This window comes from Acanthopagrus latus, chromosome 4 (genome assembly GCF_904848185.1).
Source record: "Acanthopagrus latus isolate v.2019 chromosome 4, fAcaLat1.1, whole genome shotgun sequence".
Lineage (NCBI taxonomy): Eukaryota > Metazoa > Chordata > Actinopteri > Spariformes > Sparidae > Acanthopagrus > Acanthopagrus latus.
Genome location: NC_051042.1, coordinates 26600311 through 26616003, shown reverse-complemented (window position 1 = coordinate 26616003; position 15693 = coordinate 26600311). Strand labels below are relative to the sequence as shown.

The following is a 15693-nucleotide window of genomic DNA, read 5'->3' as shown; positions in this document are numbered from 1 at the left end:
TTCCTCAGCCGCCACCTCATGACAGGGTATAAATGCCACTGAGAATTCGCAGTCGAAGTGGCTAAATAGAATATCCAATTTGTTTATTAGCTGCTATTAGCCTTGAGAAAAATAAACCGAATTGATTTATACTTTAGAACCTGGAGTGCTTAATGTAACCTCACACACACTTATTGGCTTTGTGTTAAATTTTATTACAAATAAATGGCAAGCGGCATTCCCTAATGCTTATTAGGAGGAACATAATGCTGTTGTCTCAAAATTGTACCAGGCTGCTGGACTTGTTCACTAAGGAATGTTATATAGAGCGTTGTAGAACCGTTTAATCAGATGCTGTCAAAACAGAAAGAACATTACACTACTCAGAGTATGTATGTATGTACATGTGTGATGATTGTCTGTGGTTCTTACAACAAAGTGCTATCAGCCCCTCCTTAAGTTCACAATGGAACCACTTTACATGATGCCCATGTTCTTAATGCATTATGATGCATTATGAACATACTTACAACATACATACTAATGCCAAATAATGTACCGATAGTATTATAGAGATTCATTAGTGCCTATAACTATGATCATACAGTACTATAGTTGCTTTATGATGTAGTATCAGTATGTTTATGATATGCATGTGTATGCATTATATTCATGGGCATCTTAGAAACCATAGAAAGTGTCACTGAAATAGTTATTTTCACTGAAGAATTATTGATGGAAAACATTACAATGTTCCAAAAGTGCCATAAACTTGTCACTGAATAATTTTGGATGCAGCTGCATATGACACTTGTGACAAGGTATCAGATTCATCATTCTGCCTTATTTCATGTTTGTCTCTGTCCAGGCTTCTACCTCTCTCCAGATCAGAGTGTGTGTGTGGAATGTGACTGCCATCCCATGGGAGCATCTCAGCGCAGTTGTGAGAGCCGGACTGGACAGTGTGTGTGTGCCCATCCTTCAGTGGGAGGGCGGCGCTGTGACCAGTGTCGCGAGATGTTCTTTGGATTCAACCCCGGCCTGGGCAGGTAAAGCTCAAATTCAGTCACACATGCATAGATGAACACCATATCTGTTGGGTGTACAGCTTTTACCTCGTTTATTGAACCACATGCACACACACCCACGTATGTGTAGTTACACCTTTGAGCACACACACCAGCAGGTGTGGTCTCTGTAAAGACAGTTTACAGATTGGTTGGCAGACATATGACTTACATGAGTTAAGAGCTGCTTTGACCTTTACTGCTCATGTCTCTACCTGCAGGCTATCTCTCTCACACACACATACACAGCCACACACAGACACACACAACTTAAAGAGCACACATACACAAATGGAACTGTATGAGATACAAACTGTGCAATGCTGGTACCGACACACACCAAGTTCCTCTCAACAGGGTGTCATAGCAGATAGATGATCCACAAACTGTTTAACCAGAGGTCCTCTATGTGTTTGTGTGTGTGTGTGTGTGTGTGTTTGCTGACCTTGCCTGATAGCTGTATTCCCCCGTGTTCAGGCTGTGGCTGAGATCTCCTCACAGCAGAGAGGGATGGGATGATGGAAGGAGGGAGAGAAAACAACAGAGTGATAAAGAGTTTACCTTATAAAGACATTAAGGAAGGGAAGCACCGGGAAGAAAAAAGTGGAATAATTAAAGTATAAGGAGAAAAAAAAGGAGAGTGATGAGAGAAGATGGCCAGAGGCACACATCTTGTAAATGACAAGCTTTAACTTATTGTTTGTCCCAGTACACCGAGTTTGTACCTCTGTCTCTCTGTCGTCCTTTATTTACTTTTTCCTGTCTTATTTTCTGCCTTTCCTCAAGAAAAATGACAAATAAAGTTGTAGGTTATTACAGCCAAAAGCTCCTCGTGCCCAGAGTCACTCCATAATAAGGATTTCTTCATCTAAATGTCTTCTAGTAATTTATCCTCCCCCTTCAATCAATAGGCTTTACACAAATGAATTTACCCACACAGAATGATGTGTGAGCAGTCGGCTAAAGATGTAGTCCTGTGTCTCTATGTGTCTCTGTGGAGAACAGGGTCAGAGAAATGCTGACCGCGTCGTCTTCATCACAGGGAAATATGATCGTAATTCTCCGTTGAGGGATTATATATTGGCACATGCACACATTCACTTACGCACATCATTTTATCATGTGGGATTACATGTGTTATATTTGAATGCTCTAAAACCCTCATTTGGATCTTTGAAATGATTTTCTAAAGTTGACACATGTAATGCAAATGCATGTTTGTCTTTACATGCTGAATCTCACTAAATACACACAAATGACTCTCTTTCACACACATACTGTACTTTGAGGCTGGTGAAAAAGGAGAGAATGGGTGTGATGTTGGTGTTTTCTTTCTCCTTGGGAATGGAGTGAAGGTCGAGTCACTGTGGCATTTGTGAGTATGTGTGTATTTGTAGCTGTGTGTTTTTGAGTATTGGTGTCTGCGTGCGTGTGAGCACCAGTTGACAGGACAAATTTGCGGCTCGTTAAGAGACTGTGGCTTTTCACACAGCAATAAAGAAGGTGTAGCAGTGCGGGTGTGTGAGAGAAAGAGAGAGAAAGCATGTGAGTACAGTATGTGTGCGTGTGTGTGTGAGTGCAAGCCAACATCTTCCAACAAGCAGATTGTGTTGCACATGTGACCGTGCGTGTGTTTGTGGATGTGTGTGTATGTGTGTGTGTGACTGTGTGTAAGGTGTGAGGTGGCTGGCCGGATGATCACCCGCTGCCCAGCCCCAGTGAGGGTAACACCACACTGGTGACCCAGACACATACACCGTCAGACACACACACACTTTGACTACTCTGAGGGGGAATGCAGTTTTTATGAAGTTCGTTTCACAGCTAGAGGGTGATAGCAGGTAGGATAGACGGTAGTGAGGGTCTTCCTCACAGTGTTAAGGTGAAGAACCAACACCTTTCAGACACACAAATACACACACAGACAGTTATCGTTGAACATTTGCACACTCATGCATCATCTTTCTCTATTTCTGGCCTACCACCCACACGCAGGCAGTAACATTTACAATATGACCAGCTGTGTTGTGTCTTTTTTCAAACAGCTAAGAGAAGCCATGGATGAATCAAAGATTGTGAGCTGTTTGAAACATCTTCATGATTTTTTTTTTTCTTGACCAGATGCCAGCCTTGTGCATGTGACCCGATGGGCAGTGTCAATGGTTCATGTCATCCAGACTCAGGGGCGTGTGTGTGTAAGCTGCTGGTAACTGGAGACAAGTGTGATGTATGTCAACCTGGAGCAAGTCATTTTGACCCAGAGAACCACTTCGGCTGCAGTAAAGGTGTGTTTAATACTCTAACACACATACAGTACAAGTATAAATCCATTCAAAGGCTAGCTGTTTCCCCCTGATTCCATAGTCATCGCGCTAAGCTAACTAATTGCTGTCCATACAAACTTCATATTTATTGTTCAAAGATGAGAGTGGTTTCAGTCTTCTCAACTAATTCTCGGAAATAATGTGAATAAGCATATTGACTGCCTTTCTCAATCCATAACTTTTTCTCTCATTCACTTTTTTTCTCTCTGTGTGTGCAGCACCCTCCCAACAACCTGCACCAGTAGGTTTTGCTCACAGTTATTCCTCCATTCATCTCTCTTGGCATCCACCTGACTCCCCAAACTCAAACAGACTTAACTACACACTCATCAGGGATGGAGAATCAGTGCATAGCATCCAGCATCACTATCCTTTCAGTAAGTGCAGGATCCACACAGGTTATCAAAAAAAAAGTAGAATTTCGTTCATGCCATTTTAAATACACGTGAAACAAACCTTGTTTCGACTTGATTCATTTCACACCTTACTCCTTCTTTTTCCCCCTTTTCTTCAGGCCCAGAGTCATTTGAAGACACCGGTTTGTTTCCATACACCAACTACTCTTACTGGCTCATAACAGCTAATGTGGTCGGTGCAACAGTGAGTGCTTCTGCCTCGTACCAAACTTTAGGTGCACCGCCTGAGGCGGAACAGCTGCATTTAAACCTTGTGGGACGTCCAGGTCCAACCACCGCTAGCTTTAACTGGAGCACACCACCAAATGACACAGGCCCAGTGGAAAGGTAAGTTAAGGGGAAAAGGAGGGGGAAGGTTTAACTTCTGGGTCTTTTTTCAGATGCTCTACCTATAATGGATGTTAGTTGTTGGATGTTCTGACTATAGCTGCCAAAAACATTGTAATGATTCATATATATTCTACATAAGATAGCAACTCAGGTGTGTGACCCACTGAAAGCTCTCTTAGATACACTGTATTACCAAACATTGATATGCGTTTGTATTTACAAACAAGGCAGAGTGTTATTATAGACTTTGTAGGGAAACTGAGGTGAGGAACACTTCAGTTAGGTTTCAGACCATGACATAATAATTAAAGGACAAGAGAGATATGGAGAATGTCAGTTTCAGTTGATGTTGTATAGCTGAAAGCCAGACAGGAAATGTAAGGAGAGAGATGTGGATTGAACCTGGCTCCAGACCTGGGGCCCCCTTTATAAAAGGTTAAGAATGAGCAACCTCTGTTTTAAGAGACCCGTTTGTAATCACGCACCTCGGATCTATAAATCCCAAATCAACTTAAACTGACAGCACCTCGCCGGGTGATGCCGGCACAAATAAAGTTTCTTTTTGGAAGACAGGATCACAGTGATGTTAGAGGAGACCGAAGCCAGGCAACACGTAGTATGGGAGTGTGTCACTGCTGTACATTGATAAAAAAAAAAACCTGCAAAGTTCACCACAGGCATGGATGCTCATGTGCCACATTGCAATACTCCTGCATAATCAGCAGGTAAATTGCTTAAGCCAAGTCTAGACTTCGAGATGAGATTATTTCCATGTCAAATAAAGGTTTTACATGTGGTTTTCTGCTTAACTTCTGCTTAAGATCAAAACTGATAGTCGGTTTTATAAATGAGTCCCCTGGGTCCTGGCCCGTGTGACATCCCAGCACTAGTTTTTAACTGAAACACATCATAAAACCATTTGGCAAGGTGGAGTGATAGGGACAGATGGTATAATGAAGAAAAGGGGAATTGATTATCACAATTTTTTATCTCCCACAGGTTTGTGTTATCCTCCACGGAGTCATCTAGTGGAGCAGAGCCCGTCATTCACTACACAGGCTTATCTACAGAGGCTGTGGCAAGTGGTCTGAAGCCATTCACCCAATACACTGCGGTACTAGAGGTAGGTGGGCAAAACAGAAAGTGTTTTCAATGCCTGAGGCCAACATTTAGTGACACAATCGCTGTTCCTGATAAAAAAAGATAAATATGTGAATCAACTGTCAAAGGAATATAACAAATTTATTTTAGTATTTAGACCAATGTACAGCCGGGGCGGCTGTAGCTCAGCGGGTAGAGCAGGTCGACTAGTGATTGGAAGGTCACTGGTTCAAATCCCAGCTCCGGGCAGGGCTGAGCTGCATGTCGAAGTGTCCTTGAGCGAGACACTGAACCCCACATTGCTCACTAGTGAGGGCCCTGCGAAGAGCTGGCGACTTATCCAGGGAGTACCCTGCCCTCGCCCTGAGACAAGGCTGGGATAGGCTCCAGCAGCAACACCCCGCAACCCCATGGAAAGGGATAAGCGGTTCGGACAATGACATGACATGACATGACCAATGTACAGCCTCCAACATGAAAATGACAGAATCTCCATTTTGTCCACAGGCATGCTCTTCAGGGGGATGCACCTCCACCTCACCTCTGTCTCTTCTGACGGCTTCTGCCCCCCCACAAAACCAGCCCCCACCCACAGTCACTGCTATAGGACCACATACACTGCATGCTTCCTGGGAGCCCCCCAGCCAGCCCAATGGTAGGAACCCCCAAACATACACATGCATAATGTATAGTTCATGCAACATGTAGGACTTAATACAGAATGACATACATTCCTATTTTTATTAATGTAAAACAATTTAATAACATAACAAATATAGAAATTATTCATGCACATGTCAGGATAAATAATACAGTAGAGTTATCACACACGCACACAAATGACACATTTTTAAACTAGCATGAAACCTCTGCCTAATAGCGTGGCTTTTGGGCTTGTATCACTGAAGAAGTGTAAGGCTTTTTCTTACACCATGAAACACATATACACACACACACACACACACACACACACACACACACACTCACACAGAAGTACGCACTGAACTGGAACCGCATTTGGTAAATCCAGAGAGCTTTGTAATGGCTCTAAGGCTCAGTGTCATACAAAGCCCTGTAACCTGGGTTTCTCTCTCTGTTTATGTCTGTCGTTTATTTTCTCTCCCTGTTAATCTGTTTCCCTCCCAGTGTCATTTTAAGCCTTGTTACACGGGTCTCTGTTTCTCCTTCCCTATTTCTTTCTGTCATCAATTCATTATTTAATGAGCAGTTGATTTTGATCTCCACGTGAATCTCAGTCCTGACCTGAACACCTCCACCTGTTTGAGGTGAGGTTGTTCCATGACTTGACCGACCCTGTTATTTCTTTCAGCTGACGCAGTCTCAGCTAGAAACATTGTTCATTGTAATATGTACAAGCACACTGTTTGCCTGGTTGCAACTGTTGCCTTGACCTTTTTAAATTTAGATTTTCATATTTGGACTTTTTGCATAGTAGTGTTTTTGTATTTTTGTTTATGTTATCTCTTATTGCTTATCAGCACTACCTTTTCTTGATTTTTATGCCTCTGCACCGATGATGGCCGGAGGTATTATGTTCTTGGGTCATCTATACGTCCGTCCTCATTCATTGGAACGTGATATCTCAGTAACACCTTGGAGGAACTTATTCATATTCATCACAACTTGGACTCAAGGATGAACTGATTATATTTTTGGTGGTCAAAGATCAAATTCACTGTGACATCATAATATCCTCCCAAAAAATAAAATAAATAAAGGAATGTCAACTTGACTGTTACATGGAGGCATGCGAGGTGGTAATTCTAGTTACACAATGTGCTCTTTTCCCATGATGCCTCTGGCTTGCTGGAAATAAATGTTAAGTCTGGTGGTGGCAGAGACAATGGGAAACATTTCCAAATTCAGAAATAAAGACAGAAAATCATCACTACCACTCTGATTAATATACAACATTATCTGGACTTTTAGAAGAGCAGATAGATCAATGGATATATACATATAGGATTGTCAGTAGTTTTGTAAAAAATTGTAAAGAGGCACTACTGTATATGCACTTTATTAATGTTATAGGGGAAGAAAATGGATGAGACACACTTGGAGAAAAATAAGGCAGAGTGTAAGGAATAACATTGACGCAAATGTGAAGGTGAAAAGAATAAAGAGAGAGCGAGGTAGAGAGGGTACACATGGTCTTCTAACAAAGGTTCCGCATTTAGCCTCCCCATATTATTTTATTTTATTTGTATTTTACACTTTAAACAACATTTTGACACTCATCTATTCCATAGCGGGTCTGTAAGTCTCTTATTGTATTTTTGTTGCTGCCTGCTCTGTCCTCATTCTAACCCAGCTCTGTCATTTTCCTATTAACAAGTGGAAGAGAGCATGAGAGATTAGGACAATAGCCTGGTTTCCACTAGAGAGCTAAACAGGACTGGCCAGGACTTAGTCATTATCAGCCTGTTTTCTACTAAAGGGCCAAACGCTGGCCAGGGTTTTCTCATTATTTGTGGTGTTAGATTTTCCATTATGGTATTGAAAAAATGTACAAAATTTTGCATCCTGTTGCCTATAGGGATGAGTATTAAGCGTGGCTACAGTTTCTAATACACACTTGATGCTTTGATTCTTTTATCATGAACAGGCTGAAGTGGCATTGGGGCACCAATTCAATAAAAAGAGTTGAGCTGGAGTTAAGAGGGAAACTGCTGCTGTGTTTTCCTGACAGAAATAACTGTTTGGTTAGAAGTTATTTCGTTTTAAACATTGCTGCTCGTCTCGTAGACAACATCTTCCCCCCCTTTAACTAATTTTCTTCCTACACAGGTGTTATCACAAGGTATGAAGTCTTTCTGCATGGACCAGTGGAAACACAGATCCTCTCGAGTTCTGCAGTTGAGAAGAGAGTGTTCAGCAGCTCTGGTTGGTTGGACCCAAGCATTTCCCCAGAAGCACAGCTAACCAATAGGAGCACAGTCCCAATCCCTGAGAATAACACCGTTGTGGCAGATCTGCAGGCCTTCTCCACCTATCAGATAAGAGTTGTGAGCATCAATGTGGCAGGAAGTGTCTCGTCAGGGTGGACCACAGCGCGAACCATGGAGGGAGGTTTGTATTGATCAAATTAATTTCACATGTAATTGTTGTTAATCTGGTAACGTATCAGAATAAATGTAATCAACCAGCAGATTTTGTATTGGTCAGAAATGGCAGATAAATGACTGAAATTCATTTATTTTTATTCCTTCAAGCAGTAGATGGCAACTAAAGTTGTGGGGAAAAAATTTAATGACGTAACAACAGATACCGTTTATCCAAGATCTGAGTAACCATCAAAATGTGTTAAAGTGATGTTTTGCTCAAAATCCGTCCACCAGAGGACTTTTCCGAAGCATGTCGTAAGAAAAAAAATAATTGTCTTGAATAAAAAACACAAGCATTTGTCAAAAGGAATGAAGAGAATGAAGTGTGGAAGGAGGGAAGAAATAAAAATGGCATGTGGGGGAGGGGAAACTCATTAAGGTATTTGAATTTCAAATAGATGATATGGCTCATTAGGACTAAACGATTGCCTCCAACATCACTCTAAGCTATGTGTCTGGATAACAAGCATATGATAACACCATTTTAAACGTGGAGTGTGTGTCAGTGTTTGTGCGCGTACATGTGCTGCGTTAGAGAGAATCTGACTGTGGTTATGTCTGCAAAGAAATCACATTTCACAGCATATTTCACAGCTAGATGCCATCAACAGTAGAATAAAAGAATCCCTCTCTCTAATCTGTTGTGTAATAGTGTCTCTCACAACCGTAGAATTACAGAATACTTAAATCCATTAAATCCACATAATATCCACCAAGTCCCGATTTTTAATGTGTGTCTTAAATGTCTAAATTTGTTTTTTGTTTTTAATTAACTGCCTGGAAGAGGTTCATTTTAATGTGCAAGTAATGTATAAATGTATGAAAACATAAAGGCATGCTGACATGCATGGGTTTGTCAATGTGATTTACAAAATCACAGCTTTCCCACTGACTGTTGACATGCAGTGGTGTAAGAATTGAATTTTCCTTCACCAAGAGGGTCACTGTTAATTTCCACAGAACACCTTAAATTCTAGTGTCCTGATGTAGGGTGCCATTGATATGAGATAGATCATGGTGATATTAACAATTGGAGTTTTTTCTTTAATATTTTTCGTGAATGGGGTTCACCAGTAGCTCAGTTGGTAGACTGTGTACCCCATGTACAGAATCTGTGTCCTCACCGCAGCAACCCAGGGTTCAAAATCTGACCTGTCACCCTGTTTCCTGTCACTCTTCATGTACTATTGAACAAAGCCATGAAAAGCCAAAAAAAGAAGAATTAGAAAAGTTTCTATTAATGAGTTAATTAATGAATAGATAAGTTGTGTGATGTGTATGTCAAGCCCATATCTGTGTGGCCATGTTTTTCCAGTACCAGAGTTGATGGCTCCTCCAGAGGTGTCTGCACTTTCCTCCACCAGTCTCAAAGTGGAGTGGAGCTCTGCTGAGGGTCAAGGGATCATTGCCAGAGGTCGGGTCACAGAATATCGGGTCAACATGCTCACTGAACAGACCAGCAATCCCTACGCTCCTCCGCTTATTAATCAGGTCAGACAGACGCACCCACACATACATTTACAGATAATGAGCAGGATAATTGTCAGACTTAAGAGCTTTTCATCACCATATATAGTTTATATACATAGTTTCTGTTGCTGTTTGATTTGCTCGTTCTCTGAGTGGAAAATGAGTAAATATGTAATTGGACGCTTTCAGTTTATTTGATGCAGTACTATGTGAGAACTAAAATCAAAGCGCTAATGTTCCACCAAATTTTCTTTATTAAAACTTTTTACCTGATGGTTAGACTTTTTACACAATTATCAAATAAGCCTGAGTGGATGGGTTGTCAGGTCCTGTGAACAGCTTCTACCCCAGCTTCATCAGAATGTCAGTGTTGCGAGATAAAGTACTGAGGTCAGTTTGTGTAACTCCTGGTTGTTGCTTCCGTTTCTCTCCTTTTAACTTTCGCAGCTTTGTTCCCCCTAAATGTGTAAAACATTTCATTATCACAATAAGTTTGAACTTCCTCTTTGTTTGTCTTTTTCAGGTCTTACATAGGGTGGGACCATCGTCACAGCCTGTTTATGTAGTGAAAGGACTGAAGCCATACCATGTGTACAACTTCACTGTTACACTCTGCACAAAGATGGGCTGCATCACCAGTCTGCCGACCACAGCACGGACCTTACCAGCAGGTAAAAACAAAAATACAAAAAAGATTTTAAAACACACATGGATGCAGACATGGACATACATGCTGCATGGTATCAGAACAGTGCGAATATGACATATATGAAGATGATCGAAGTTCAGTAAGATACCACATGTCGTACTGATCATTGAAGTATGTGGTATCGTCTTTATAACAACCGCAACACGAGCCTCTGACAAATCCACACGCGCCTCCAAAAGCACACAGTCAGTCACTGGGCACTTGAGTGGCGACAGCACTGGTCATGTTAACCAGAGGGGATATTCATGGCGCGCCGCAGTAAAAACAATTTACTGTTAATTACAGGGAGAAAAATGTGGCGTAGCACACACTTCCTGCTGGCCATGAATCAAACACACACAGAGTTACAGAAACACACACACACACAATCGCTCTCTCTCTCTCTTCTCTCTCCTTTAGATTTATAACCAATATGGAAGTAGAATGAATTAGCTGTGTTTAATAATTTGGTCACAAATCTATGGGACTGAGATGAGCACTAATTGATCAGTGGAGGATGACACACACACACACACGCCAACAAAAGAATTTTTTAAATCCATGTCTTTATCTGTAACTCTCTGACCGTCTGTTGCTTTCTCACTTTGTCACTCGGTCCACACCTCACTTCTGGTTCTACCTGCCGTTTTCACTGGAGCACAAAATAGCACATGGCAGCAGAGGAACATGAATCACTCTGCATTCTACGTATTGAAAACAAAAACACACACATGCACACCGACACACAAACACTTGACCCTCCAACACACTTTTCCATCTGTTCATTCAGGGTTTCCTACTCTTGCTGCTCATTTTATGTTTCAGTTTGTTTATCCCTTTAGGTAAGTAGACAATAGGCGCTCTGAGTGGTTGTTAAAAAAAAACAAAAAAAAAACGCTTTCATCTATAAATACCTGCTCAGGGATTTGAGCATTTGAACGTACTCTAAACAGCTACATCTGTTGACATAGCGAATATTTTCATTTCACACAAATCTCAAAAAACTCCCTCCTTGTGTTTATTGTGATGAATGATACTTCATATTGTAATCACTGGACTTTTTAAATGTATTTTTAATGGCTACATCTGTTGACACAGAGACAATGTTTATTTCAAGTGATTCCAAAGACTTCTCTTGACTGTAATACAGTACAATACAATATGGCTTATTGTACCCAGTTGACTTTTTGAATGTATTTTTAACAGCCACATCTGTTGCCACCATTTTGTTTCATCCAACACCAAAGACGTCCCTTGTTTCAACTATAAGAAATGATAATGGCATATGCCGTTTGGCAGATTTATTTATTTATTTTTTTAGTTCAAAAAAATTTGCATAGCATGTGCTACTCCGTTGGGTGTTGAGCTTCTGTTGTAGCTCCACGTTCACTTTCTCATTCAGTATCATCTTCATTCTTCACAGAAATATATTCAAGAGTAGTTTTTAGAGCCTAATGTAAGCAACTGGAAGGTGCACGGCGGCTGAGTGTTAAGTTAAAACTGTTTTTAATGAAAGAAAGTTCTGAAAAGCTGCTGCCTTACGTTAAAGTTTTTATAGATATAAGTATTTATGTGGGATTTGTATGCAATTATCAGAAATGTATCTTTTTTTTTATAAATGATACTTCAGTATTTTAAACCATTTATATGTGGATTTCCACACTTTCGGACCATTAAAGCCACTTGAAAAAACTGAAACCCTTTAAAGTCTAATTTTTTTCAGCAGTCTGTTAGACGCCATTAATTTGTCTTAAACAAGCAAAAGTATGTTTTTATATAATCTCTTGAATTGTCTCCTTCCAACAAAGTGTCTCCTCCCTTTCTGGCTCCCTATGATTAGTAAAAATCTGAAGAAAAACTGAGTCCTTCTTCATTATTTGTCAGAAAATCAGTCCAAAAGTTATTTGTACACGGTTAAAATAAAATGGCCTTGAATGTAAGTTGGTATTTTACAGAACTGAACATTGTGAAAACTCTAGAATGAAATGATCCTGAGATTAACTGGTGCTCCTTGTAAGGTGTACTTGAGCGTGGCACTGATGCACTGATAAATCTACCACACATAAGGCTGGGCCATTAGAGTCAGCTACCATCTGCTAAAAGTGAGTAGGCAGCATCTGTGAAACCACTGGAGTTACACCAAAGCACATGACTGAACATTAGCGCGCACACTGAGACAGACATAACGACACACGCGAAAAGCTCTCTGTCCATGTGTGTGGATGCAGTTGCAATTGTTTCAACGTGTGTGTCTTTCCACAAAGTTATCGATCACGACGTAAAGTGGGTGGCTAATCAGCGACTGATGGTGATGTTTTATGTATCCTACATCCATAAAGGCTTGTTCTACAAGACATACACACAGAGAGACATACACACATACACACTCACACTGTAACACCACTCAACAGAACAGGAACTTTATTGATTTACGCATAATTGGCCTGAGGCCCTTCTTGAAGAGAGAAATATGCATGGCAAGGGATCGCCATGTCAATAAGTGGTGTGCTTGTGTGCGTGGTGTAACTGTACGCTAAGAGCCTGTTAAGACATGTCAGTCGCTGTAAAAACAGAAAACACACACACATGCACAATTGCTCCTGGGAGCTGGCCCATGATTTAGCTGCTTCATTACCATGTCGGCAGCTAAAATTAACCTTTCTGGTGGACTGTTAACCTTGTGTGTGTGTGAGAGAGTGTGTGTGGGTGTGGGTATGCATGTGTGTGTTTGAGCACAGGGATGATAAGGCAGGTGGCTTTCGTCAAACTGAATGTGTCATAGTGTCAAGTTCATTTCAGTGAATTAACAAACAGATACAATAAATGAATACATGACACCAGATGATTTCAAGACATTAGAATCCCACAGATCACCTGGGCGGAAATCTTGTGCAGTAACATTTTTTCCCGTGTTTTTACCCAAAATCTGTATTGTCTTTCTCCTCTGACACCTTCTCTTTCAGGTACTAGTATAATTGCTAGCTTTCACAATTTAAGATAGCGCAAATCACGCATTTATTACATCAATCTATTAACGCACCCCAAAACATTTGAAAGTAATTGTTGCCATGACTTGTCATTAGCTGTACCTTGATATCAACAATGATTGATGTTGCACAATGACACAACACACCTGCACATCCACAGGTGGCCATTTATTGCCCTTCAAGAAGCAGGAGAGAATACAGCAGGAATGTATAGGATATTTCCTTTTTTTTGCTTTTAGTGGCAACAATAGGAACAAGGAAATGCAGTGAAATTCTTACAGTATCAGATTACTTATTTGAAAACGTGACTACATAATGGATTACTTTAATTGCAAAACTAATGTGTTAAGTTACTAGTTACTACAAAAACGTAATCTGAGTGCTATAATACATGATAATATCCTCACCAACTTCAACCACATGATAAAATGTTAATTTAGATAATGTGGAAAGAGAAGACATGCTTTGTTTCCTTACAGTAGTAAAAAAGAACACCCAGTTTAAGCTTTGTACAAATACTTCCTGGGTGTTAACTGATGTCCAGTGCCATCATAGGTGACAATAGCTGTACCAGTTGAGTAAATCAGTTATGATACCCTTCAATCTCACAGTCAGACCTCACCCAGGGACACATAGTACACTGAGGTCAGTCCAGTCTGATCAACCTTCAAAACCAGTGGAGCATGCTCCACTTTGCCACTGGACTCAGAAAACCTGGCTTGTGTTCAAAACATGTAAAGATACTGCAGGGCTTAGTTGTTCACAAGATAAACGCCTTCTACAGATTGTCAAGGGAAACTGCTCCCCATCTTAAAGAGTGTTTTGTAATTTTGAAGCAGTCACATTGTTACATTTCGTGTGTGTGTGTGTATGTGGCACAGTCAATGTTCTAAATGTCACCATAGCTCAATTTCAATAGACTGGTAAGCTATCGATTGGCAGTAATTTATGGTTTGATGTGGCAAGATGAGCCGTCTAAGACAAGCTGTCCACTTCCCTTTTAAGAGCTCTATTAGAACTCACACTAAAGACGGTCCGCATGTGTGTCACTGAGAGCTAATTTACTCCTACCACAGACCATTTAGACCATTACTGAAACACACACAGCAGCACAACGATGGAATGACACTTAATGCACACACATCTTTCCCATCTCTACACCAGTCCATCACTCGCTATATTTCTCTCTCCATTCTTATATATCTCCTCTCAGCATATCAGCCAGTCTCCAGTTGATTTATTTATGATACGTTTTGAAGCAGCGGCTCAAGTCGCTACGGGTATGTTTCAAAAGGACATTTAATTTAACATCTAAAGTGAAAGAAGGAAATTAAATTGACCCTCTGTTAAATGAAATGGGACTTTTGTCCAGTCCAGACATATAGAAGAATATGAGAGAAATGAGCTAAAGACATGTTTCTACTGAAAAACAAAACGTCAAGATCACTCAATCATTTTATTAATGATTACAACAACAATGTTAAAATGCTTTTGAGTATGTTGAGGAGGTTTGGTACGTTGTTTCTGTGAGCTCACATTTTAGATATATTTAACAAACACAACACAGAGTTGTTAAAAGTAAAGGAGCATGAATGTTGTTAATTGCACTGAGGTGACATTCAGTCTCTCATTTTCCCTTTAGTTCCAACAGGACTGTCTCTACCTCGGCTACATCCAGTAAATGAAACTACCATTCAGATAGACTGGGACCACCCAGGACAGCTCAATGGACCACATCCAATATATCAGGTCTGTAAGATTATCAGTTTAACATACAACATATGATGGTTTGCTTTGTTTGTTTCAGCAGGTCCAAGTCAAACTCTTCACATGGTCCCCAAAGAATGAATTCTTTTGACCTTGACATTCATCTGACTCTTCTATTGCAACCATGATGTGTGGTTTTGAGTAAAAGTTCTCAAGAACTGTTGGGTGGACTTAAATGGAGGATGGGTCTCAGCTTAGAATAGACCCCATTCATTTTTGGAATCCAGGAATCGTTTTCGTACTTTCTTTTCACATTGTGAGATTTACAGAGATCTTCATGTTTGTGGATCTTTAATAAAGAATAATGCATTGATCTTGATGAAAGAAATCAGATCTCTTTGGGTTGCTGGTATCTGAGTATGACTGAGTATAAAAGGACAATATTGGGCCTCAGCGCAGGTATGTGCTATAATGAGTGCTGTTCTAGTAATTAATATTA

At 40.5% G+C, this 15693-nt stretch overlaps 1 protein-coding gene across 1 annotated transcript in view; it reads left to right on the top strand.

Annotated features, from left to right (window-relative positions):
- Positions 1-15693, top strand: part of ush2a (Usher syndrome 2A (autosomal recessive, mild)) — a 186788-nt gene that overhangs the window by 43985 nt on the left and 127110 nt on the right. Inside the window, exons 18-27 of the mRNA XM_037096057.1 lie at positions 848-1028; positions 3168-3331; positions 3589-3747; positions 3885-4113; positions 5116-5239; positions 5725-5872; positions 8026-8307; positions 9658-9833; positions 10336-10483; positions 15130-15236. Coding sequence (XP_036951952.1) covers positions 848-1028; positions 3168-3331; positions 3589-3747; positions 3885-4113; positions 5116-5239; positions 5725-5872; positions 8026-8307; positions 9658-9833; positions 10336-10483; positions 15130-15236 — 1718 coding nt within the window. The remainder of the gene's footprint in view (positions 1-847; positions 1029-3167; positions 3332-3588; positions 3748-3884; positions 4114-5115; positions 5240-5724; positions 5873-8025; positions 8308-9657; positions 9834-10335; positions 10484-15129; positions 15237-15693) is intronic.